We start from the raw sequence: 23,494 nt of genomic DNA on the forward strand, positions 1-23,494 counted from the left end.
AAATTATACTCCCTCCAGAACAGAGAGGGAGTATTAGTTAGTTGGTAAAGTTGTACCGATGGACTGGTACGTAGAGGCCACTTGTAATTTGGATTAAAACTTGCTTACTGATTCAACTAAGAAAATATGAGTTACATACCCCCAAAAGTTATGTTGTTAGATTCGTGTTTCTAACACTGTTTTCTTCGAATAACTCGATATGTTTCTATAACTACGTATACTTTGCAAAACATAACTCATATTTTCTTGTTTATTAAATCATCGACCAAAGTTCGATTTAAAACAGGGGTGTGTGTTGTATTATTTTTAAATCGTGCTGTGCCTTTTATGTATACATATATAAAAACGAGTTCCCTCTTTTTATATATAAATGATGAGTACTAATCCCAAAATTAAAAGGGGAAATAATAAATAAAGAAAACGGATATTCGAACACCGACGGGCAATTTTTTTCCCCGCTCGGCCGTCGCTCGCCAATGACACGTACGACCCAATCGCCGGCGGCGGGGACGATGGCGCCCGCGCGATTCTCCGGCGAAGGGCAGATCTGCCTCCTCGGGATGCTCCGCCCGACGCCGCAGGGCGAGCGCTGCCGCATCGGGTGAGATGGGGGTGGGGGCAGGGATATTTCCGTTTCCTTTTTACCGGGCGCGCGCCCTCCTCGATTTGGCCCCGTGGATCTAGCTTAGACGACCGGTGGCGGTCGAAGGGATCAACGAAGGGCAGTCGCGGCGCTAGGATGAATCGCCGCGAGGCCGTATCGGCTCGCCGCGTCGACAGAGGCTTCTCGTGTTCGTCTTCTTCTCCCCAAACAAACATTTTATTTACAGAAACATATTTTTTTTACAGGCAATTTCTATATGGTGCACGCCCAAAATTATTTACAATCCTCTCTGGGGGTAACACAATGCCTTGTCCTGCGAGACCCAAAACTGTTACTATTTCATCACACCGATGCTGAAACTGCTGTATTTCTCATTGTTGCGACTGTTGTTAAGTAGTAGAACCATATTTTGCTAGACTGAATTCTTTACTGAATCTTTCGTATGTGCATGTGTCTATTGCAGGCTGCAAGGCATCTTGCGAGGTATCGACCGGCAAATGTAGTCTACAATGAGGTAGCTGCTTCGGCGGCGGCTTCAGTTCCTTCTTTCAGGGCACCTGCTGCAAATGCACCGTCTGGAGCAGGTAAATCCTATGGCTGCTTCTCTCTGCAGCACACACATGAACTACGGCCTTAATCGGTAATATACTTATGTGGCAACTGCAAACTAGTGCTAAGCCTCACTTAATTGTTGCTCAATAACCAGGTTCAACTACACAGATTCCAGTTCTTATTATACTCTACGCGTCTTTCGTTGACTGTTGCCATCGCGGAAGTGAATTTATGCTGTGTGCTTAATCAATGCAGGTAGTCTGCTTAGAAATCTACAGCAGAGGTACCGTTCAAGCTCTGCTGGTCAGAGGGCACGGGGCGTGCACTCTGGCGCCACATCTCTTTTTAAACAGACTCATAGCAGCGATACAGAAAGAGTTATGCAGAACTTCCGAAAGCTAAATCGAGGTAGCCACCTTTTCTTTCTGTCACACTTACTCATTAGGACTATCTTGTAGTCTTTTATACCCATATAGATGACATATATACAATTTGGTTTGACGACTTTTGTGTGCACGGATGGATTCGACTCTTTATGCAGGAATTTCAAGTGCAGCAAGGGAGGAAGGGCGTGTTCTTGGAACAGCCAGTGCACCCTACTACGTAATAGAGAAAAGCCTACTTAAAAAACAGCTTCTGCGTACCGCTGGAGGCCTTGTAGTTACTGGCGTTGTAATCTGGGCCTTTGAAATGATGGAGGACATTGATGTTCGTAAGTTTGAAGGTTTGAAAGAAGTGCCTAAGGATTTGATGAACACCAAGTTAAGTGATGTAAAGGGGGTTGATGAAGCCAAAGCTGAGCTTGAGAACATAGTTCACTACCTACGAAATCCCAGTGTGAGTGTGGCATCGCCATCAACCTGTGTGCAGGTGTTTTAATTCGATATAATTGTTTCTTGATGCCAATTTGTTTTGGTGACAAGTTTTACATGCTTTATTTACAGAGATTCAACCGCCTTGGTGGCAAGCTTCCAAAGGGCATTTTGCTTGTGGGCCCACCTGGCACAGGGAAGACCATGTTGGCAAGGGCTGTGGCTGGGGAAGCCGGCGTCCCTTTCTTTGCGTGCAGTGGCAGTGCTTTCGAGGAGACTTATGTTGGTGTTGGTGCTAAGAGAGTGAGGGAGCTCTTCCGTGCAGCAAAGAAGCGAGCTCCTTGCATAATATTCATCGATGAACTTGATGCCGTTGGTGGGCGCAGAAACGCACAAGAACCATCGTGGTCAAAGCAGACTCTGAACCAGCTGCTTGTTGAGATGGATGGCTTCAAGCAGAATGAAGGGATCATCGTGATCGCAGCAACCAACTTCGCTGAGTCGCTAGATGACGCCCTTGTCAGGCCTGGGCGTTTTGACCGTCAAGTTCGTGTTCACCTTCCCGATGTTGTGGGCCGAAAGCAGATCCTGGAGGCTCACATGTCAAAGGTATGCAACACAAGGCGCATTTTTTACTTTTCGATGTCTCTGATGCGAGGCTTTGACCTTTTCTCCATGAATTCTTCCATGCAGGTGCAGAAAGGCATTGGTGTGAATGCGATGATGACCATCGCGAGGGGGACGCCTGGGTTCTCGGGTGCAGACCTTGCAAATCTAGTGAATGAAGCCGCTCTCAAGGCTTCCAGGGATGGGGCATATGCTGTTAGGATGGATGACCTTGAGTACGCCAAGGACAAGATCATCATGGGCACTGAGCGCAAGTCGGCGGCGATATCTGATCATTCCAAGAAGATGACCGCGTACCACGAGGGTGGGCACGCCCTCGTTGCTATCCTCACGGACGGTGCCGACCCTGTTCACAAGGCCACCATTTTGCCCAGGGGAAATGCTCTCGGCTTGGTGGCGCAGATTCCGGGGGAAGACAGCGAGCTCGAAGTATCGAGGAAGCAAATGCTGGCGAGGCTGGATGTCCTCATGGGAGGGCGGGTGGCCGAGGAGCTTATATATGGAGAAGCTGGGATCACGACCGGTGCCTCATCCGACCTAAACCAGGCGACCCAATTGGCGAAAGACATGGTCACCAAGTATGGTATGAGCAAGCGGGTCGGCCTCGTGACCTACAGCGACGACAACGCTGTTAGCGGTGGTGGCAAGACGATGACCATGAGCGGGCCAACGATGACCCTGGTTGACGAGGAGGTGAAGGCATTGTTGGACAACGCTTACAACAACGCGAAAACGATTCTCACGAAGCACCGCAAGGAGCACCAAGCGGTAGCAAACGCCCTCCTGGAGCATGGGACTCTCACTGGTGACCAGATGAGGAAACTAGTATTGAAGCGAGGTTTTATGTCTTGACAATTGTGATCGGGATCGGGGAACACCTTCTTGGCCAGTGGAGATGCATACATGAAGAAGTGTTGTTTTTTTCCTGATACTTCTGTTGCGTGTACACGAAATGTAAAGAGCGATGCGCAGGGTCTGGATTTCCTCTGACTTTTGTTTCTCAGGTGTGAAGAGAAACTTGTGCATATTGTGTTCTGAATCAGTAAAACTTGTGGCTTCGGTCTTAAACAACATCTGAGATTTACTCTGCTTTGTCTCTTATTCTCTGCTTTTCTGTAGGTCGCTGCTTTTATCCTCTAAGGTCGGCCCTACACACTTGCCTCTGTTCAGTGTTCAGTTCAAACCACAGTGTATGGAGGCCATGATCTGCTTCTAACATGGAGCCCCGATTTTTCTTTTAAATGGCAGCTGTACACTCATGTCATGTCATGTGCATGGCTCTTCTCTAACACTTGCTCTCATGCTAATTGACAAAGGGGAGCATTCGAATTGTTTAGTTGTTAGAGGCTGCCTCTAAGATTAGAGGCAACAGTAAGCTTGGAGGCAATAAAACGATGGCTCACAATGTATGGATGCAGCCTCTATGAGCTTAGAGGCAGCAAACCACCACTGTGGTTGCTCTAACCGTGCACTTATTACACTAGATGCAGATGTAGCCAAAAAAGATGGGGGCTCACTACGCGGCTTTCCTCTCACAACCTTCTCTCATGGAGGGATCACCTATGTGACTTTCAGCCTTCTCTCTTATACAAATAATTATTTTTCTCTACAATTTTTTTTAATTCAAAACTTCTGAAATTTTGAATCTTTTTTCAAATGTTTGAATATTCAAAAGTTTTTCTCCCAAATGCAGTGCTCGGGCGGATGACGGTGCTTTATCTCCAAGTCAATCTACAGGCTCCGATCCTCCTTGAATTCATCCGTCGCGACGGATTAGATGGAGCTCCATCGTATAATTCCCGCCAGCTCCTTGAGGCAGCGAGATTAGAATTTCCTGTCAGCCGTGAGATTTAATGTAAGTTGTTCGAATTGATTTAAGGGTTCAAATACGACAAATGTGGCTCCCGGGCACATGCACGAAGACTTTATGGCTATCACCGACAAGGTTAGGTCAGCTCCAATATGAGAGTGGCGATAGTGACACGTCGGCGACTTTTTCTGGTGGAATGAGTGGTCATTCGTTGGTCCAGGGACCTCGATACAATTTTTATTATGTTTGGTGTGCGTTGTACTTTGACAAACCTTCATAATAGATTGGGGACCTTAAAAAAAACTTATAGAATCTAAAGTTCAAAAAACGTACATACTCTAGATTTTTCTATTTGCATCTAACTAATCATAAACTAGAAGTCGTTGCCCGGTCATATCATATACTTTAGAAATGTTTTACGAGTCCATTTAAAGATAAACACACGCAAGTGTCACAAAATTAATCTCACAAGACGTGTCATTTAGTCTTTTGTTATTTTCTCGCATTTAAATTTTTTGTTAAATTTTTAAGGTAAACACACTGAAAAAGGAAACTAATGAGAAATTTTAACGCTCAATTTTGACACAATATATTAGAAAAGGGTGTGATTGTATAAATGAGTTGCAAAAAGGTATATTTAAATTTAGTATAAATAATTATATTTATTTTGACTATTTGTGGGGCCCAACGCAACTATGACATCTTTCAGTCGTTGGCCGATGAGATATTTATTTTTACTGTTTGGGTGTGAAAAACAATTTTAAGGTTAATGGTGAAACAGAAAATATTATCGAAGGATAACTTATATCAAACAAATGCATAAGGAGTCTTTGTTGGTGTGGATGATGTGTGTACATATTGCGGGAATAATTGGAAGGAAAAAATATAAGAGTTAATATGGTTAGTTCACCACTCGATTCTTAGATTTGATTACAATACTTAAAACAAATGATCATTCAATAGACATGAACAACTTATTAATTGATTTTATGCATTTATTTGTACCATATGTATTTGGTTAACAACAATGGGAAGGACATCATGAATTTCTTTATGTTAGAACATAAATAGTTCTGAATTTGAAGGGTTCCCCTCTTGTATAGCAAAATTGTAGATGAATTGTTAAGAAATCATCTTACCATCTTCTTAATATGAAGCACACATAGTCTGGATACAAAGAATTGGGGAAGGGGAGAGAGCTATTTTGAGGAATAAAAATAGAGAGGATCAGTGGATTTTAATAGCACCGTACTGGTTTTGATTTTAAAGTCAAAACGTTGGAGTTGCTTAACCAATTCCGGCCTATTAGACTATGCAATGTTTTATATAAATAGCGGTGAAGGTGTTGGCGAATAGGCTAAAGATAATTCTTCTGGTGCTGATTTCCAAGGAACAGAGTGCGCGTTTGTCCCCGGTCATTTGATTACAGACAACGTCTTAATTGCTTATGAGTCCACTCATGCCATCCGGACTAGGAAAGGAGGAAAGCTCTATGTGGGGTGAAATTGGATATGATGAAGGCCTACGACGGGTTAGAGTGAATTTTTCCCGAGAAGATGATGAGTAAAATGGGCTTCTCGGATGAGTGGATCAAGATTATTACGAGTTGTGTTAGCTAAGTAAGATTCTCTGTTCACTTAAATGGGGACACATCAGAGATGTTCGCACCCTCAAGGGACCTACATCAGGGTGATCCACTACAGCAGGGAAGCTTTGGTTCTGCCACAAAAACGGGAGAGGCCTCCTGCTCGCCATCTAGCAGTCGGAGCGCGAGGTGGCGTTGAGTGCGGTGGCCAAAGCCAAGCCCACCTACTGGCGAAGGAGCAGGAGCGTGCGGTTCGGAGGATGGCCGGCGTAATCTCCTTCAACGACGAATCTGATATCTGACAGATCCCACGGCTCCGACGATGCCGCCCTCCTGTCGTCAGCACCTACACGGAGGGCTACAGCTGCACCGGCGACCACAAGGACAAGGGACCGACATGAAAGTGGTGATGTCCCGACGCCTCTCCCCGTCTTCTTTTAGTTTTTAGTTAGTTCAGTCTAAATTTATGTCCGTTTATCGGCGATGAACTGCCTCTTTTGGTTCGGGCTATGATGCTATGTCTATATGCGCAATGCATCTTTTGTTGTTGCTGCTATGTTTCGTATGATGAGATCAATATAGTTTGGTACACGTTGCTCGGATAACATGGATTTGAGGGACATGACTTAAGGCACACGAGTGTGGACGTGGGCATTTGAGGGGTGACCATCCGCGTCCGTGAACAGAGCCGGATTAGGTAGCGAATGCTCTAATAAACCAGGATCATGGTAGTACTCCTAAACATGAGTGCGAAGTTTTGAAGGCCGAGAGCTCCGGGGAGCTCGGTATTTTGAAAGCATCAAAAACCATATTTAAAAGTTTCAAAAAGAAAATCTGATTTCTTTTCATGGAAACATATATGTATTCCGCAAGAATGTGTTAAATTTCATTTGAGAATATTGTGATTTGTAAGTCGTACAAAAAAAATCCGGCCCAACAACAAAAATAAAAGGCCCATTTAAAAATGTGTATTTCTCTTTTTCTGTATGCCACGTGTGAAAGTAGAATGCTGTGAAATTTTGCACATACGTGTAAGTGTGTCCACAAATAAAATCGAATTTTTTTCGATCCGCGGAAATATGAGTTTGAAAAACAAACTATGTGTAGCTCGGGCTCTATTGGCATTTTCGGTCCTATAATAAACATCCCCTAAATTGAGGGGAGCCCCACTTCCCCAACTGATCTCCAACCACAATCTGCTATAAGTCGCACAGCTTCCTGGTCAACGCCCCTAACCCTCCGTAGTAGTAGAGTCAAAAAACAATTTTTATATACCAAAATCCCACCAATGTCAAGACTCAAGAGCGGGCTCCCCCAACGGCGGCCGCGCCCGCGACGACCCAGCGCCACCGCCGCCCCGCCCCTCCCTCGCCCGGCCATCTGCACGGGGCCGAGGGCGCGGCGCATCGATCCGGCGCGCAGGTCGCTGCCCGCGGCCGGCGGCGCGAGCGCGCGGGCGATGAGGAGCGGCGGGGCACTGCTCGCCACGGCCGGCCTCGCATCACAGGTGCGTGAATCCCGCCTGGAAACCCTCGCCCGAAGCTGCAATCGGTTCTTTCACCACTCGATTCGAGTCCGCAATCGCATACGGAGTTCGTCGCCGTCGCCGTCGCCGTTTGCCGTACAGTTGTGTGCGTCCGTCTAGTCTGGACTAGCCTACGATTAGCAACAAAATTCGTACTTGGCAGAGAAATGCAGGTCAAAAGAATTTCCAGCGCTTCTTTTCTCATCTCCAGCACCGGCAGCACCGAAAATGGCCGGCCGGCTCGCCCTCTCCATGGAATTTTTTCCCCCCATTCTTTCTTTGTCCAACTTTTTCATTATGATGTTGCTTTTTTCGGTGGGTTCAGTAGCTTGTCCCTGTCCAACGGAACACCAGGCCTTTTTCCATGTATACACACACATACTTAACCGATGCATTTCCGATGCTGAAACTGCGAATGCAGGGCATTTCAGATCGATGCCACTTGATTTATTTGCTGTCGCCGTTGTCGAATATAGTTGTACTATCCAACAGGCTTCATTTTTATGTGTGTTTGTCACAGGCTGCAAATAATCTTGACAACTATGCAAAAAAGAAAGAAAGGAAAAAGCTTGTCCCTGTCCAACCGAACACTATGCCTTTTTTTCATGTATATACACATACATACTTAATTGATGCATTTCCGATGCTGAAGCTGCAATTGCAAGGCGCTGTCTGTCCCGCGTTTCAGATCGATGCCACTTGATCTATTTGCTGTGGTTGCCGATTTCGAGCTACTTAATTCACGGGTTGCGGTTGGTTGCTGTTGCCGTTGTCGAATATAGTTATGCTATCCGACCGGCCTAATTTTTATGTGTGTTTGTGTTGTGTCACAGGCTGCAAAGAATCTTGTAGCTGCGGCCGCGGCACCTTCAGCCCCTGCTTTCAGGGCATCTGCTGCAAATACACCTTCTGGAGCAGGTATGTTATGTGGCTGCTATTCTTCTCTCTCCACCACACACTTGAACTACAAGGCTTGGTTGTTATACTTTTGTGGCAACTGCAAACTAGTGCTAGCCTGACTTAATTGTGCCCAATAACCGGTTTTCAGTTAGGTAGATGACAGTTATTATTACTCTGTATTCCACCACGCCTTTTTGGTTGGCTGTTGCTACTGAGGAAGTAAGTTTCTGCTTATTGCTTAACCGATGCAGGTAGCATGCTTAGGAATCTACAGCAGAGGTACTGGTCAAGCTTTGTTGGTCAGAGGGCACGGGGCGTGCACTCTGGTGCTGCCGCTTTTCTTTCTAAAGAGATCCATAGGAGTGGCCCAGAAAGAGTTACACAGAACTTCAAAACGCTAAATCAAGGTAGCCGCCTTTTCTTTCGTCAAGCTTGCTAATTAGGAGTAGTATATGCGCTTTTACCCGCAAACGGCATGCAATTTGGCTTGACAACTTCTGTGTGCACGGTGGATTCTATTCTCTATGCAGGAATTTCAAGTGCGGCAAGGGAGGAAGGACATGTTCTTGGTACTGCTAGTGCACCCCAGTACACAGTAGAGAAGGACCTACTTAAAAAGCAGCTTCTGCGTACCATCTCTGCCCTTACAGTTACTGGCTTTGCCATCTATGGCGTTAAGCTTATGCTTGATAGTGCCATAGACACCAAAGTTAGCAAATTCGATGGTTTGAAAGAAGTATTAGCCACAGATTTAAGCACAAGGTTCAGTGATGTAAAGGGGGTTGATGAAGCCAAAGCTGAGCTCGAAGACATAGTTCACTACCTACGAGATCCCGATGTGAGTGTGGCATTGCCATCAACCTGCGTGCAGGTGTTCTAATTCAACAACTCTTTTCTTGATACTGAGTTGTTAACCTAGTTTTACATGCATTGCAGAGTTTCAAACGCCTTGGTGGCAAGCTTCCAAAGGGTGTTTTGCTTGTGGGCCAACCTGGCACAGGGAAGACAATGCTAGCAAGGTCGGTAGCTGGGGAAGCCGGCGTCCCTTTCTTCTCGTGCAGTGGCAGTGATTTCGAAGAGATGTATGTTGGTGTTGGTGCTAGGAGAGTGAGGGAGCTCTTCAGTGCAGCAAAGAAGCGATCTCCTTGCATAGTATTTATCGATGAAATCGATGCAATTGGTGGGCGCAGAGACACTGAAGGTTTAACGTCACAGAGGCCGGCTCTGAACCAGCTGCTTGTTGAGATGGATGGCTTCAAGCAGAATGACGGGATTATTGTGATCGCAGCAACGACCTTGCCGCAGTCACTAGATAGCGCTCTTGTCAGGCCTGGACGTTTTGACTGTCAAGTTCATGTTTCGGTTCCAGATGTTGAGGGCCGCCGACAGATCCTCGAGGCTTACATGTCAAAGGTACATTTATGAGGCTTACTTAATTTTTGCGTTCTCTGATGCGAGGCTTTGATCTTTTCTCCATGAATTCTTTCATGCAGGTGAGTAAATCCAAGGATGTGGATGCGATGACCATCGCAAGGGGGACGCCTGGGTTCTCAGGTGCAGCCCTTGCAAACCTAGTGAACACTGCCGCTCTTAAGGCTTCCAGGGATGGGGCAAATGCTGTTGGGATGGGTCACCTTGAGTACGCCATGGACAGGATCATCATGGGCAGGGAGCGCAAGTCGATGGTGATATCCGGTCTATCAAAGAAGAGGACTGCATACCACGAGGCTGGGCACGCCCTTGTTGCTATCCTCACGGACGGTGCTAACACTGTCCACAAGGCCACCATCGTGCCTATGGGAAATGCTCTCGGCAAGGTGACGCAGCTGCCAGGGGAAGACAGCCACCTCACAAGGAAGCAGATGCTGGCGAGGCTCGACGTCGCCATGGGAGGACGGGTGGCCGACGAGCTTATATTTGGAGAAGCAGGGATCACCACTGGTGCCTCATCTGACCTAAGCAAGGCAACTCGATATGCGAAAGACATGGTCGTCAAGTATGGTATGAGCAAGCGTGTCGGCCTTGTTTCCTATGGCAATGACATCAATGCTGCCCGTGGCAAGGCGATGGCCATGAGCGGGCGGACGATAGGTCTGGTTGATGAGGAGGTGAAAGCATTATTGGACAACGCTTACAGGAACGCGAAAAAGATTCTCACAGAGCACAACAAGGAGTTTCATGCACTAGCAAATGCCCTCATGGAGCATGAAACTCTCACTGGTGACCAGATCAAGAAACTAGTTTTGACAGGGCGACAAGGAGATGGTCCTAGCAGCAGCCAGCGAAATCAGGGAACACCTTCTCTCACAGGTGACCAAATAAAAAAACGAGTTTCTACAGGACGACAAGGAGATGGTCGTAGCAACAGCCAGCAAAATCAGGGAACACCTTCTCTCACTGGTGACCAAATCAAGAAACGAGTTTCGACAGGACGACATGGAGATGGTCGTAGCAACAGCCAGCAAAATCAGGGAACACCTTCTCTCACTGGTGACCGAATCAAGAAACGAGTTTCGACAGGACGACAAGGAGATGATCGTAGCAGCAGCCAGCAAAATCAGGTAACACCACCTCTTGCCGGTGACGAGATCACAAAACTAGTATCACCAGACCAACAAGGAGATGGTGGTAACAATAGCGATCAGGGAACATCTTCTCTCTCTGGGGACGAGAGCACCAAATCAATGTCAACAGAAGAACAAGGAGATGGTCCTAACAGCAGCCAGCATAATCAGGGAGCACCGTCTATCATTGGTGAGGAGGCCACAAAACTAGTTTTGACAGAACAACAAGCAGATAGTTATAGCGGTAGCCAGCAGGATCAGGGAACACCTTCTCTCACCCGCAACGAGGGCGCCAACCAGTGAGGAGATCAGGAAACGGGTGCTCGTGACGAGAGCGGCAAAGCAGTGACAAGATCAAGAAACGGGCGTCGACGCAACAAGAAGTAGATGATGCTAACAATGGGTCAGCAGGATCAGGAAACACCTTCGCCCTAGCCGCCGAGACGCCTACAGGAATGGGTATTCCTTTTCCTGATACTTTTGTTGCATGCAGACGGAATGCAGAGAACGATGTGTACGGTCTGGAGTTTCCTCTGACTTTTGTTTCTGAATTCCCAAGAGAATCCAACGTGTTTTGTACTTTTGCATGATGTGTTCTGAACCAGTAAAAGCTCCTGTTATGGGTCTCAAGCATGAATGTACCCCAAGATTTCTATTGGAACTGGACATGTGTTAATGCAATTAGGTGCTTCTTTCACCAGCTGCAAAACAATGCAATTTCATACGTTTTCACCAACTGCAAAACATCATAAAAATACCATTAGGTACTTCCGTAAACACAAAAATAGAAACAATGCAAGACATGGCTTGTCTCTGATCCTCTGTTTTCTTTTTTTATTGGTTGCATTTTGATCCTAAATGTCAATCAATAAGTCTATTATTAGGAATCAGCAAAGTGTGTAGAATTAACAAGATTGTAGAGCATATTCAGGAACTCAGTACCATCCAAAACCAGCAGTGTGTGAATGAAGAAATAACAGCTCTAACAAATTGAAGATTGGGCGTGTCGATACCACGGACAACATTATCTGCAGCTTCAGCTTTATCTGATGTATTGATCTCCAGGAGGACTGATCGTGTCATATACATGTATCTAAAAAGCTCTTGAATGTCGCTAACAAATCCACCAAAATTTGGTGAAAACTTTGATTGTCTGAAGAACCTACATCTCTAACAAACTTTGATTGTCTGAAGTTTGGGCGTGTCGATGCCACCCCAATTCAGCAATGTCAGAGTAAACGCAGCAGACATCTTGATGTGATCGCGTTGTACATGTATCTAAAGCTCTTGATTTGTCACTAAGAAATCCACCCAAATTCTTCAATGGAATTTTTGAATGTCTTGGATCACATATATAATAACCAGAACAAAGTATGCAACATAATTTACCTTGAGATCTACGTAGTGATGCGATACAGTTGATATAGCATAACATCTTTAAATCAAGCGCTAAATTCAGAAACAAATATGTACCACGTTCACAAAAAAAAAAGAAACAATATGTACCACACACAGCATGAGTACCAGTAGGAGATTAGCCTGCGAGGTTTAATTACAAGCATACACGGCGCTCAACAAAGGCGCGAGGAGTGAATCTGATGACTTGTCGGCGGTGCGCAGGCCCGTCGCCATCTTCTCCACCATTGTTGTTGTCTTCTTCTTCTTCTTCGTCGTCTCCTCGCCATGATGTTGCTGCTTGGTGTCGAGAAACGTTACCGGAGCCGGCCGGACCTTCTCGGTGTTCAAGGAGTGGCACTTTGGCCGTACCAGCTCCAGGTTGAGATTAAGATTCATAAGATTACTACCGTCGAAGTTGAAGAAGCTTCTTTTGAGCCGGCGGCACCACTCAGCCCTAGCCACGACACGCTGCAGCCTCTGGTGCTCCTTCTTGTCGAAGAAGGTGAGGGTGATCCTCACGGGGACATAGTCGTTGCGGACGCATCCCGCCACCTCCAGCACGCTCCGGTCGACCATCAGGTGCTTGGACAAGGCGTGGGCGCCGAGCACCTGCTCGGCGCGGAAGACGGCACGCTTCAGGACGCCGTCGAGGATCTCGATGGAGATGGTGGTGCCGGGCGCGTTGCGGTTGTAGGCCCGCGGTGGAGACGTGGACGGCAACGGCGCCCGGCACGCCGTCGACGAAGCCGGAGGGGGGTTGCCTTGACGTGCCAGAGGTGGCGGTTGAAGTAGAGGGTCTGGAGCTTGGTAGACGGCGTGTCCGGCGGCATCTGCCCCAGCTTCGCGTAGCCCCGGACCGCCAAAAGGCGCGTCAGGGTCTTGGTCGCCGACGGCGACGGCGGCAAGGAGCGGCTGGCCATGGCGTTGGTCTAAACTAGCTTCATCGTGCAACTTAAGGTTGTGGGCTAACTCCAGGCACGTACGACTGTTTATAGCATAGCGCTAGCTAGCTTCGCGTATTCCGAGTCGGCCTAAATAAAGGCGTGCACGGGAGGGAAACTAATCGATCCTCCAACACGCTTCATCGTTTGGGCGCGTCTCCTCGACCGATAGGTTCCGTCCGCGAGTTTTTTTTATAATCTAGTAGTACTAATCTAATCTACGCGCGCGCCGTTGGATATAAAGAAAATAATGCCTTCCTTTCCTTTTCGTTTGCCAACTAACCAAACAATTTTTTTCCCTTTCCATCAAACATTGAACTTGAGGAAAGCGCGGAAATTGTAAACTCACGCACAGTTAGGGCGTGTTTGGTTCCCTGGGTAGCTACAGGCTGCATTGCATGAAGGGTCCTCGGTGAGCATGGCCTTGTTGGGGTGATGCAAGGAGGCGCAGAGATGGGTGTTTGGTTCACTTGCATCATATGGTTGCACCTCGTGCATGTTCTTCTGAAGTTCGCCGAAATCAGGGAGGTACGTCATGACGCAGCACCATGGGGTGATGGGATTCAGAGCTCGGTAGCTCCGGACCCGACATGCGGCGGCGCAAGGTAGCAGGATCTGTCGTGGGGCGGCTTGACGAGGGCGGCGGCGGCGCTTGGTCGAGGATGGCGCCGGCAAAGCTTGGTCGAGGACGGCGGCGGCGCTCGATGGAGGTCGACAGAGGACGGCGGGGCTTGGTGAGGGTGACAGCGGCCGTTGGTCGAGGACAACGGCGGCGGCTGTTGGTCTATGTGGCGAAGGGAGGAAAGATAGAGGAAGAAAACGAAAGAGTGAGAGCCTGCACGAGAGATACGCGAGAAACCTGTGTTCCCCTCAGCCTGGCAGGGAGGGCTCCTTTTGCATCAACGGGCCAGGCTGAAGAGCCCATGCAGCCTACCAAACGTCTCGGGTTTTGCATGGCGGGTGCAAGTCACATGCAACCTAGGCAACCAAACACCCCCTTACTGACTATTACGGGCCCCTTCCATGTATCTAAACCTGCCCCCCCCCCCCTCTGATTTTCAGGGGTGTGGGACGAGTCCTTCAACCGAAGCCCAGTCAAAAAGTGCCACGTTGAATCAGTCTGTAAACCCCGCGTGAAATCTCCGTGTGTGTAGCATTACTCAGGAAACCATACCTCAAAAAGAAAAAAAAAACTTAAGGAAATCTAGAGGGCAAGCGGAGTTGTTTGATACGAGCTAGCTTTCTGACTTGTTTTTATTTTCCGAAAAATACCACATCTATTATAAAAGTCACCATGTTGAATTTAGTCGGGGTAAGGTAGGAGAAGGGAGATTTGGATTGTGCACTTGTTGTCCCTACATGTGCTCCTTTGTGTTTGCCCGATCGCGCAATGCCGGGGTTTACCCTTGTTTATATGTACTACGTGTTCGGACCTGCCTCTACAGGTTAACGTCGCGAGGCTGAGTTTAGTCGGAGTAAGACGGTAGAAGGTAGACTTGGATCATGCATATTGTGTACCTCCTTGTGGTCCTTCCCGTACAAAGGGTCGTGCAATGTCAGATGCTAGGGGCATCATCGTTTTTCTTTAAAATAGTATAGAGAAAAAAATGGGGCCCCTGGTCAGTTGGGGCAGTCGAACATGCTGCACATGTCTCCGGTACGGGCCTGGTGCCACCCATGTGGTACGAAAAACTCCGGCCCAGACGTTTTTTTACAACTAAAGGTGCCATCCAAAAAAAAAATAACCCCCAAAGAACTAAAACTTGCCATCCGAAAAAGAAAGTTGACAAGCTTGACAACAAAATTTGCCATCATCACGTCACTAAATTTGTCATAAAAAACGTTCAGAGTTGCCATGTGTTCGTGCCGTACATGTGGCACTTGTCAGGGTCCTTTTTTAAGGGTCGGTATCGTTCGGCAGTTATCGGGTCTATTTCCATCTACTCGACTGATAAGTGCTCCTTGGTCAGATTTGATGATCTCAACTCAGCCTTTGTTCGTACTCCTTCCGTTTCTTTTTTACTTCGCATGACAAGTTTCTCTGAGAACAAACTTTGTGAAGCTTCACCATGGCCGACTTGCGTGCATTGGCCCATGTGTGACGGATGTGAAGGTGCTTTGGCCACCCGACATGTTGCCGCAGCGGCCCTGGATAGATGGCTTGTTTTCAAATGCCTGCTCGCACTACCAGAATATCCGCTTACGCCGATGGCCTCATCTATGCCGACGGCCCACGCCGGCATAGATAGACATATCCCGACGGCCTAGGGCATGCCGTAGGCGTAGAAACGCCGTCGGCATATGTCGATCTATGCCGACAGGAGCCATCGGCATAATACGGCCGTCGAGACCGCGCGAGATACGCCTACGGGGGCCGTCGGCATAGCCCGGGCACACCTACCTGGTCAGCTATGACCGTTTGACGGCGTCGAAACTACGCCGACGGGTGGTAACGGCGGTCATCGGCATAGATTTGCTGACATCACCGATCCGCGTCGTCGACACGTCATCGATCCGAGGGAGTGGGGGGCCCGTTGTGTGGCAGAGATATGCCTACGGCATAGCCGTCGGCATAGACCTGGCCCATGCCCTTTGCCACGTCATCGATCCGCGTGCAATGCCACGTCATCGATCCGTTGGATTGTACCTCCGTGTGCACACCTATGCCGACGGCTTGCCGTCGGCATACATGTGTTTTTTATTTTATTATTATTTTTACTTTATATAATTTTTTATTTTTTCATAAGATAAATGTGCCTTATCTAAACAAAAAAATACCCCAATGATATATCGATTGCCCCCCTCACGGACGTTGCTGTCGCCGTGTCACGGAGGGGGGAAACGGTCGACACGGAGGGGATCTGGTTAGTGGGGGGATTCGGGGTGTAGCTATCCCATCGAAACATCGCACGGGTCCCGATGCATGTGTGAAAGTGTTCAGGCATGCGTAGATGCCCGTCTTGGGGCTCCGCGGTGTGGCCCCCCTCCACGCAAGGCAGTGCCGCCGTCACTTGGAGGGGGCCACACCCCGGAGATGCATGCCGCCTCTTCGGACATGCCACCACACCACCCCGCATGTCTGAGGGCCCAGTGCGACGCTCCGGTGGCTTTGCTACCCCCGAGGGCCCCCGTCCCGCCTAACCCTGTAGCGTTTGACCACGAGATCTAGCCCTTTGACTTTACACGGACGGGCTTTGACCAGTGGACCTCTCCACCCGGTTGTGTTAGGTCAGCCCATAGGAACACTTTGGAGCAACATCTGGGCCAAACCCACAACAAGATCCCCTCTGTGTAGACCCGACGCGTCCGTTTCCCCCTCCAGGTGCCGGCGGCGGCGCCGTCCGTGAGGGGGCCACACCCCGGAGACGCGTGCCGCCTCTTCAGACATGCCACCACACCACTCCGCATGTATGAGGACCCGGTGCGACGCTCCGGTGGTATTGCTACCCCCCCAGGGACCCCGTCCCGCCTAACCCTGTAGCGTTTGACCACGAGATCTAGCCCTTTGACTTTACACATACGGGCTTTGACCAGTGGACCTCTCCACCCGGTTGTGTTAGGTCAGCCCATAGGAACACTTTGGAGGAACACCCGGGCCAAACCCACAGCAAGATCCCCTCCGTGTAGACCCGACGCGTCCGTTTCCCCCCTCCAGGTGCCGGCGGCGGCGCCGTCCGTGAGGGGGCACACACCCCGAAGACGTGTGCCGCCTCTTCAGACATGCCACCACACCACCCCGCATGTATGAGGGCCCGGTGCGACACTCCGGTGGCATTGCTACCCACCAGGGCCCCCGTTCCGCCTAACCCTGTAGCGTTTGACCACGAGATCTAGCCCTTTGACTTTACACGGACGGGCTTTGACCAGTGGAACTCTCCACCCGGTTGTGTTTGGTCAGCCCATAGGAACACTTTGGAGCAACATCCAGGCCAAACCCACAGCAAGATCCCCTCCGTGTAGACCCGACACGTCCGTTTCCCCTATCCAGGTGCCGGCGGCGGCGCCGGCCGTGAGGGGGCCACACCCCGGAGACGCGTGCCACCTCTTCAGACATGCGACCACACCACCCCGCATGTATGAGGGCCCGGTGCGACGCTCCGGTGGCATTGCTACCCCCCCAGGGCCCCCGTCCCGCCTAACCCTGTAGCGTTTGACCACTAGATCTAACCCTTTGACTTTACACGGATGGGCTTTGACCAGTGGACCTATCCACCCACTTGTGTTAATTAGGTCAGCCCATAGGAACACTTTGGAGCAACATCCGGGCCAAACCCACAGCAAGATACCCTCCGTGTAGACCCGACACGTCCGTTTCCCCCCTCCAGGTGCCGGCGGCGGCGCCGTCTGTGAGGGGGGCCACACCCCGGAGACGCGTGTCGCCTCTTCAGACATGCCACCACACCACCCCACATGTATGAGGGCCCGGTGGGACGCTCCGGTGGCATTGCTACCCCCCGGGCCCCCGTCCCACCTAACCCTGTAGCATTTGACCATGAGATCTAGCCCTTTGACTTTACACGGACGGGCTTTCACTAGTGGAACTCTCCACCCGGTTGTGTTAGATCAGCCCATAGGAACACTTTGGAGAAACATCCGGGCCAAACCCACAGCAAGATCCCCTCCGTGTAGACCCGACGCGTCCGTTTCCCCCCTCCAGGTGCCTGCGGCGACGCCGTCCGTGAGGGAGGCCACACCCCGGAGACGCGTACCGCCTCTTCAGACATGCCACCACACCACCCCGCATGTATGAGGGCCCGGTGCGATGCTCCGGTGGCATTGCTACCCCCAGGGCCCCCGTCCCGCCTAACCCTGTAGCGGTTGACCACGAGATCTAGCCCTTTGACTTTACACAGACGTGCTTTGACCAGTGGAACGCTCCACCCGGTTGTGTTAGGTCAGCCCATAGGAACACTTTGGAGCAACATCCAGGCCAAACCCACAGCAAGATCCCCTCCGTGTAGATCCGACGCGTCCGTTTCCCCTCTCTAGGTGCCGGCGGCGGCGCTGTCCGTGAGGGGAGCCACACCCCGGAGCTATGGGCTGGGCTATGACAACCAGGTGAAAAGGTCCACCGGTCAAACCCCGTCCGACGAAAGTCAAAGGGCTAGACCCGGCGGTCGTCTGTGTCAGGGTTAGACGGGATGGGGTACCTGGGGGTAGCAATGCCACCAGGTGTTCCGGTGGGCCCTCCTACGCTTGTGGAAGTGTGGTGGCAGGCGCAGGCACCCGGCCCATGGATCCGGGGTGTGCCCCCCTTCACGGGCGTCGCTGCCGCCGTGTCCCGGAGGGGGGAAACGACCACGTTGGGCCGGGACAGTGTTGGGGGTTGTAGCTATGGGCTGGGCTATGACAACCAGGTGAAAAGGTCCACCGGTCAGACCCACTCTGGCGGAAGTCAAAGGGCTAGATCTGGCGGTCGTCTGTGTCAGGGTTAGACGGGACGAGGTACCGGGGGGTAGCAATGCTGCGAGGTGTTGTGGTGGGCCCTCCTACACTTGTGGAAGCGTGGTGACAGGCGCAGGCACCCGACACGTAGCTCCGGGGTGCGCCCCCCTCACGGGCATCGCTGCCGCCGTGTCTCGGAGGGGGGAACGACCACAACTTACACACGACAAACTAAAAAATAGTAATAATTGAATTTATAAAAAACACCGGCATCCATCGTGGAAAACGGACTATCACGGTGAAACCTTCAGACCCGGGCACCGGGCCGGTAACTGAAAGTTTCACCATAATTGTCCGTTTTCTTAACAAAAGTCTAATGAATACCGTTGTATGGATTAGCCCACTATTTAAACAGGTCATGTCGCTTGTCTTTGGGTGAGGTGGGACTATTTTTTACAGTTTGCTGAGAGTCACACATATGACGTAATAAAAAATATATTAAAAAATGCAATGTATCTATGCCGACGGCATAGATTGACACGTGGCATGTCCATCTATGCTGACGGCTAAGCCGTCGGCATAGGCTCACCTTATCCACAGCCGCCCCACCCCATCCACTCATTCTTCCTCCCCAAACGACCCCGCACCGTCTCCCCCCCGCCCGCACGCCGACCCGCACCGCACCGCCGCCTGGATCCGCCCACGCCGCCGTCATCTCTGCGTGGATCCGCCCGCGCCGCCGCTCTATCCGCCCGCCCCGGCCTCCCTCGACACATCCCCGCGCGCGGCCGGCCCTCCCTCCCCCGACTTCCGTCCCCGCCCCGACCTCCGTCGACCCCGCCCTGACCTCCGTCGACCCCTTCCCGGACACACCGCCCCCCGCCTCGGCCACCCCGTCCCCGCGTCGGCCACCCCGTCACTGCCTCGTCCACCCCGTCCCCGACCCGCACTACTAGGAAAAGGGCTATAGCTAATATGGACATTAATGGCGCACCATGTATGTGGTGCGCCACTGCTATATAGCAGTGGCGCACCAGATACAGGTGTCCCATTAGTGTACTCATTACTAATGGCGCACCAGGCACACGGTGTGCCATTACTAGCAATTTTTTCTAAAACTATTAATGGCGCACCACACGCTCCGTGCGCCACTACTAACAATTTTTATTACTTTTTTCAAAACTAGTAATGGCGCACCTGTGTGAAGTGCGCCATTACTAGTTCAAACTAGTAATGGCGCACCCCTAACTGGTGCGCCATTAGTAACCAGGGTTACTAATGGCGCATTTTTAGGTGGTGCGCCATTAGTAACATGAGACCAGCTAGATATTTTGGACAACCACCTACCACACTCACTTTCCCCACTTCATTCTCTCCACCTCCTCCTCCAAGCTTGTCTCGGCTGCCTCCTCCTCCTCACCTCATTTGCACCATAGATTCACCCAAATTAAGTGGTTAAATTACCTTTTTTGATAGGTAAGTAAGGGGAAAGCTTTCTTTATGTTGTAGATCTATTTTTCTCTCTCTCCAACAATGTGCACATGCACTTTTTATGGCCTAGCTAGATCTACATATGTCTGTGGTGTTGCATATGTTTGTGGTGTTGCATATATGTTTGTGTTTGCAGGTACCGGTATTTGAAATGCGATAGTTGCCAATATTTTGCCGGAATGTTGATTCATTTCCGTTTCGGCGAGAATTTGGCACTATGCATTCTTTTTGGTCCTATTTTTAGGCAAAGTCATGCCAAATTTTTCTTGGTTCTAAAATATCGTTTTGCTCATGTTGGGGATCGTAGCAGAAATTTAAAATTTTCTACGCATCACCAAGATCAATCTATGGAGTCATCTAGCAACGAGAGAGAGGAGTGCATCTACATACCCTTGTAGATCGCGAGCGGAAGCGTTCAAGTGAACGGGGTTGATGGAGTCGTACTCGTCGTGATCCAAATCACCGATGACCGAGCGCCGAACGGACGGCACCTCCGCGTTCAACACACGTACGGAGCAGAGACGTCTCCTCCTTCTTGATCCAGCAAGGGGGGAGGAGAGGTTGATGGAGATCCAGCAGCACGACGGCGTGATGGTGGAAGTAGCGGGATTCCGACAGGGCTTCGCCGAGCGCTGCGGGAGGAGGGAGATGTGTCACGGGAGGGAGAGGGAGGCGCCAGGGGCTGTCGTCCGGCTGCCCTCCCTCCCCCCTCCTATATATAGGCCTCCTGGGGGGGGGGGGGGTGCCGGTCCTGGGAGATCTGATCTCCAAGGGGGGCGGCGGCCAAGGGGTGGCTTCCCCCCCAAGCCAAGTGGGGGGCGCCCCCACCCTTAGGGTTTCCAACCCTAGGCGCAGGGGGAGGCCCAAGGGGGGCGCACCAGCCCACCAGGGGCTGGTTCCCCTCCCACTTCAGCCCATGGGGCCCTCCGGGATAGGTGGCCCCACCCGGTGGACCCCCGGGACCCTTCCGGTGGTCCCGGTACAATACCGGTAACCCCCGAAACTTTCCCGGTGGCCGAAACTGGACTTCCTATATATAATTCTTCACCTCCGGACCATTCCGGAACTCCTCGTGATGTCCGGGATCTTATCCGGGACTCCGAACAACTTTCGGGTTACCGCATACTAATATCTCTACAACCCTAGCGTCACCGAACCTTAAGTGTGTAGACCCTACGGGTTCGGGAGACACGCAGACATGACCGAGACGACTCTCCGGTCAATAACCAACAGCGGGATCTGGATACCCATGTTGGCTCCCACATGTTCCACGATGATCTCATCGGATGAACCACGATGTCGAGGATTCAATCAATCCCGTATACAATTCCCTTTGTCAATCGGTACGTTACTTGCCCGAGATTCGATCGTCGGTATCCAATACCTCGTTCAATCTCGTTACCGGCAAGTCACTTTACTCGTACCGTAGTGCATGATACCGTGACCAACCACTTGGTCACTTTGAGCTCATTATGATGATGCATTACCGAGTGGGCCCAGAGATACCTCTGTTGGGGAACGTAGTAATTTCAAAAATTTCCTACGCACATGCAAGATCATGGTGATGCATAGCAACGAGAGGGGAGAGTGTTGTCCATGTACCCTCGTAGACTGATAGCGGAAGCGTTATCACAACGCGGTTGATGTAGTCGTACGTCTTCACGATCCGACCGATCAAGTACCGAACGTACGGCACCTCCGAGTTCTACACACGTTCAGCTCGATGACGTCCCTCGAACTCCGATCCAGCCGAGTGTTGAGGGAGAGTTTCGTCAGCACGACGGCGTGGTGACGATGATGATGTTCCACCGACGCAGGGCTTCGCCTAAGCTCCGCAACGGTATTATCGAGGTGTAATATGGTGGAGGGGGGCACCACACACGGCTAAGAGATCTCAAGGATCAATTGTTGTGTCTCTGGGGTGCCCCCTGCCCCCGTATATAAAGGAGCAAGGGAGGAGGAGGCCGGCCCTAGGAGGGGCGCACCAAGTGTGGAGTCCTGTGGAGTCCTACTAGGACTCCCTAGTCCTAGTAGGATTCCACCTCCCATATGGAATAGGAAAAGAGGAAGGGAAAAAGAGAAGGAAGGAAGGGGGCGCCCCCCTTCCATAGTCCAATTCGGACCAGACCAAGGGGAGGGGTGCGGCCACCCTTGAGGCCCTTTTTCTTCTTTCCCGTATGGCCCAATAAGGCCCAATACGTATTCCCGTAACTCTCCGGTACTCCGAAAAATACCCGAATCACTCGGAACCTTTCCGAAGTCCGAATATAGTCGTCCAATATATCGATCTTTACGTCTCAACCATTTCGAGACTCCTCGTCATGTCCCCGATCTCATCCGGGACTCCAAACTCCTTCGGTACATCAACATACATAAACTCATAATAAAACTGTCATCGTAACTTTAAGCGTGCGGACCCTACGGGTTCGAGAACTATGTAGACATGACCGAGACACATCTCCGGTCAATAACCAATACCGGGACCTGGATGCCCATATTGGCTCCCACATATTCTACGAAGATCTTTATCGGTCAGACCGCATAACAACATACGTTGTTCCCTTTGTCATCAGTATGTTACTTGCCCGAGATTCGATCGTCGGTATCTCGATACCTAGTTCAATCTCGTTACCGGCAAGTCTCTTTACTCGTTCCGTAACACATCATCCCGCAACTAACTTATTAGTCACAATGCTTGCAAGGCTTATAGTGATGTGCATTACCGAGTGGGCTCAGAGATACCTCTCCGACAATCGGAGTGACAAATCCTAATCTCGAAATACGCCAACCCAACAAGTACCTTTGGAGACACCTGTAGAGCACCTTTATAATCACCCATTTACGTTGTGAAGTTTGGTAGCACACAAAGTGTTCCTCCGGTAAACGGGAGTTGCATAATCTCATAGTCAGAGGAACATGTATAAGTCATGAAGAAAGCAATAGCAACATACTAAACGATCGGGTGCTAAGCTAACGGAATGGGTCAAGTCAATCACGTCATTCTCCTAATGAGGTGATCTCGTTAATCAAATGACAACTTATGTCTATGGCTAGGAAACATAACCATCTTTGATTAACGAGCTAGTCAAGTAGAGGCATACTAGTGACACTCTGTTTGTCTATGTATTCACACATGTATTATGTTTCCGGTTAATACAATTCTAGCATGAATAATAAACATTTATCATGATATAAGGAAATAAATAATAACTTTATTATTTCCTCTAGGGCATATTTCCTTCAACCTCTCCATCATACGGAGTGACAAATCCCAGTCTCGATCCGTGTCAACCAACAGAC

General features: G+C 50.1%; 2 protein-coding genes across 3 annotated transcripts; both read left to right on the forward strand.

The window, feature by feature from the left end:
* Positions 1-445: 445 nt before the first annotated feature.
* On the forward strand, positions 446-3,679 carry LOC120965443 (ATP-dependent zinc metalloprotease FTSH 5, mitochondrial-like). Of its 2 annotated transcripts, XM_040391205.3 has the most exons (6): positions 446-601; positions 1,068-1,188; positions 1,412-1,564; positions 1,698-1,993; positions 2,101-2,577; positions 2,662-3,643. In XM_040391205.3, the coding sequence occupies exons 3-6, from the start codon at positions 1,537-1,539 to the stop codon at positions 3,445-3,447; spliced, it is 1,587 nt and encodes a 528-aa protein (XP_040247139.1). In that variant the 5' UTR covers positions 446-601; positions 1,068-1,188; positions 1,412-1,536; the 3' UTR covers positions 3,448-3,643. The 2 variants fall into 2 exon arrangements, with proteins under 2 accessions (XP_040247139.1, XP_045085282.1); XM_045229347.2 differs by lacking the exon at positions 446-601 and having other exon boundaries at positions 920-1,188; positions 2,662-3,679.
* Positions 3,680-7,176: 3,497 nt separating this feature from the next.
* LOC109751410 (ATP-dependent zinc metalloprotease FTSH 5, mitochondrial) lies at positions 7,177-11,640 on the forward strand. Its single transcript, XM_020310305.4, has 6 exons — positions 7,177-7,497; positions 8,349-8,433; positions 8,667-8,822; positions 8,946-9,253; positions 9,352-9,828; positions 9,909-11,640. Exons 1-6 carry the CDS (start codon positions 7,279-7,281, stop codon positions 11,280-11,282), a joined length of 2,619 nt encoding a protein of 872 aa, XP_020165894.1. The 5' UTR covers positions 7,177-7,278; the 3' UTR covers positions 11,283-11,640.
* Positions 11,641-23,494: the final 11,854 nt, after the last annotated feature.

Source organism: Aegilops tauschii, chromosome 5 (genome assembly GCF_002575655.3).
Source record: "Aegilops tauschii subsp. strangulata cultivar AL8/78 chromosome 5, Aet v6.0, whole genome shotgun sequence".
NCBI lineage: Eukaryota > Viridiplantae > Streptophyta > Magnoliopsida > Poales > Poaceae > Aegilops > Aegilops tauschii.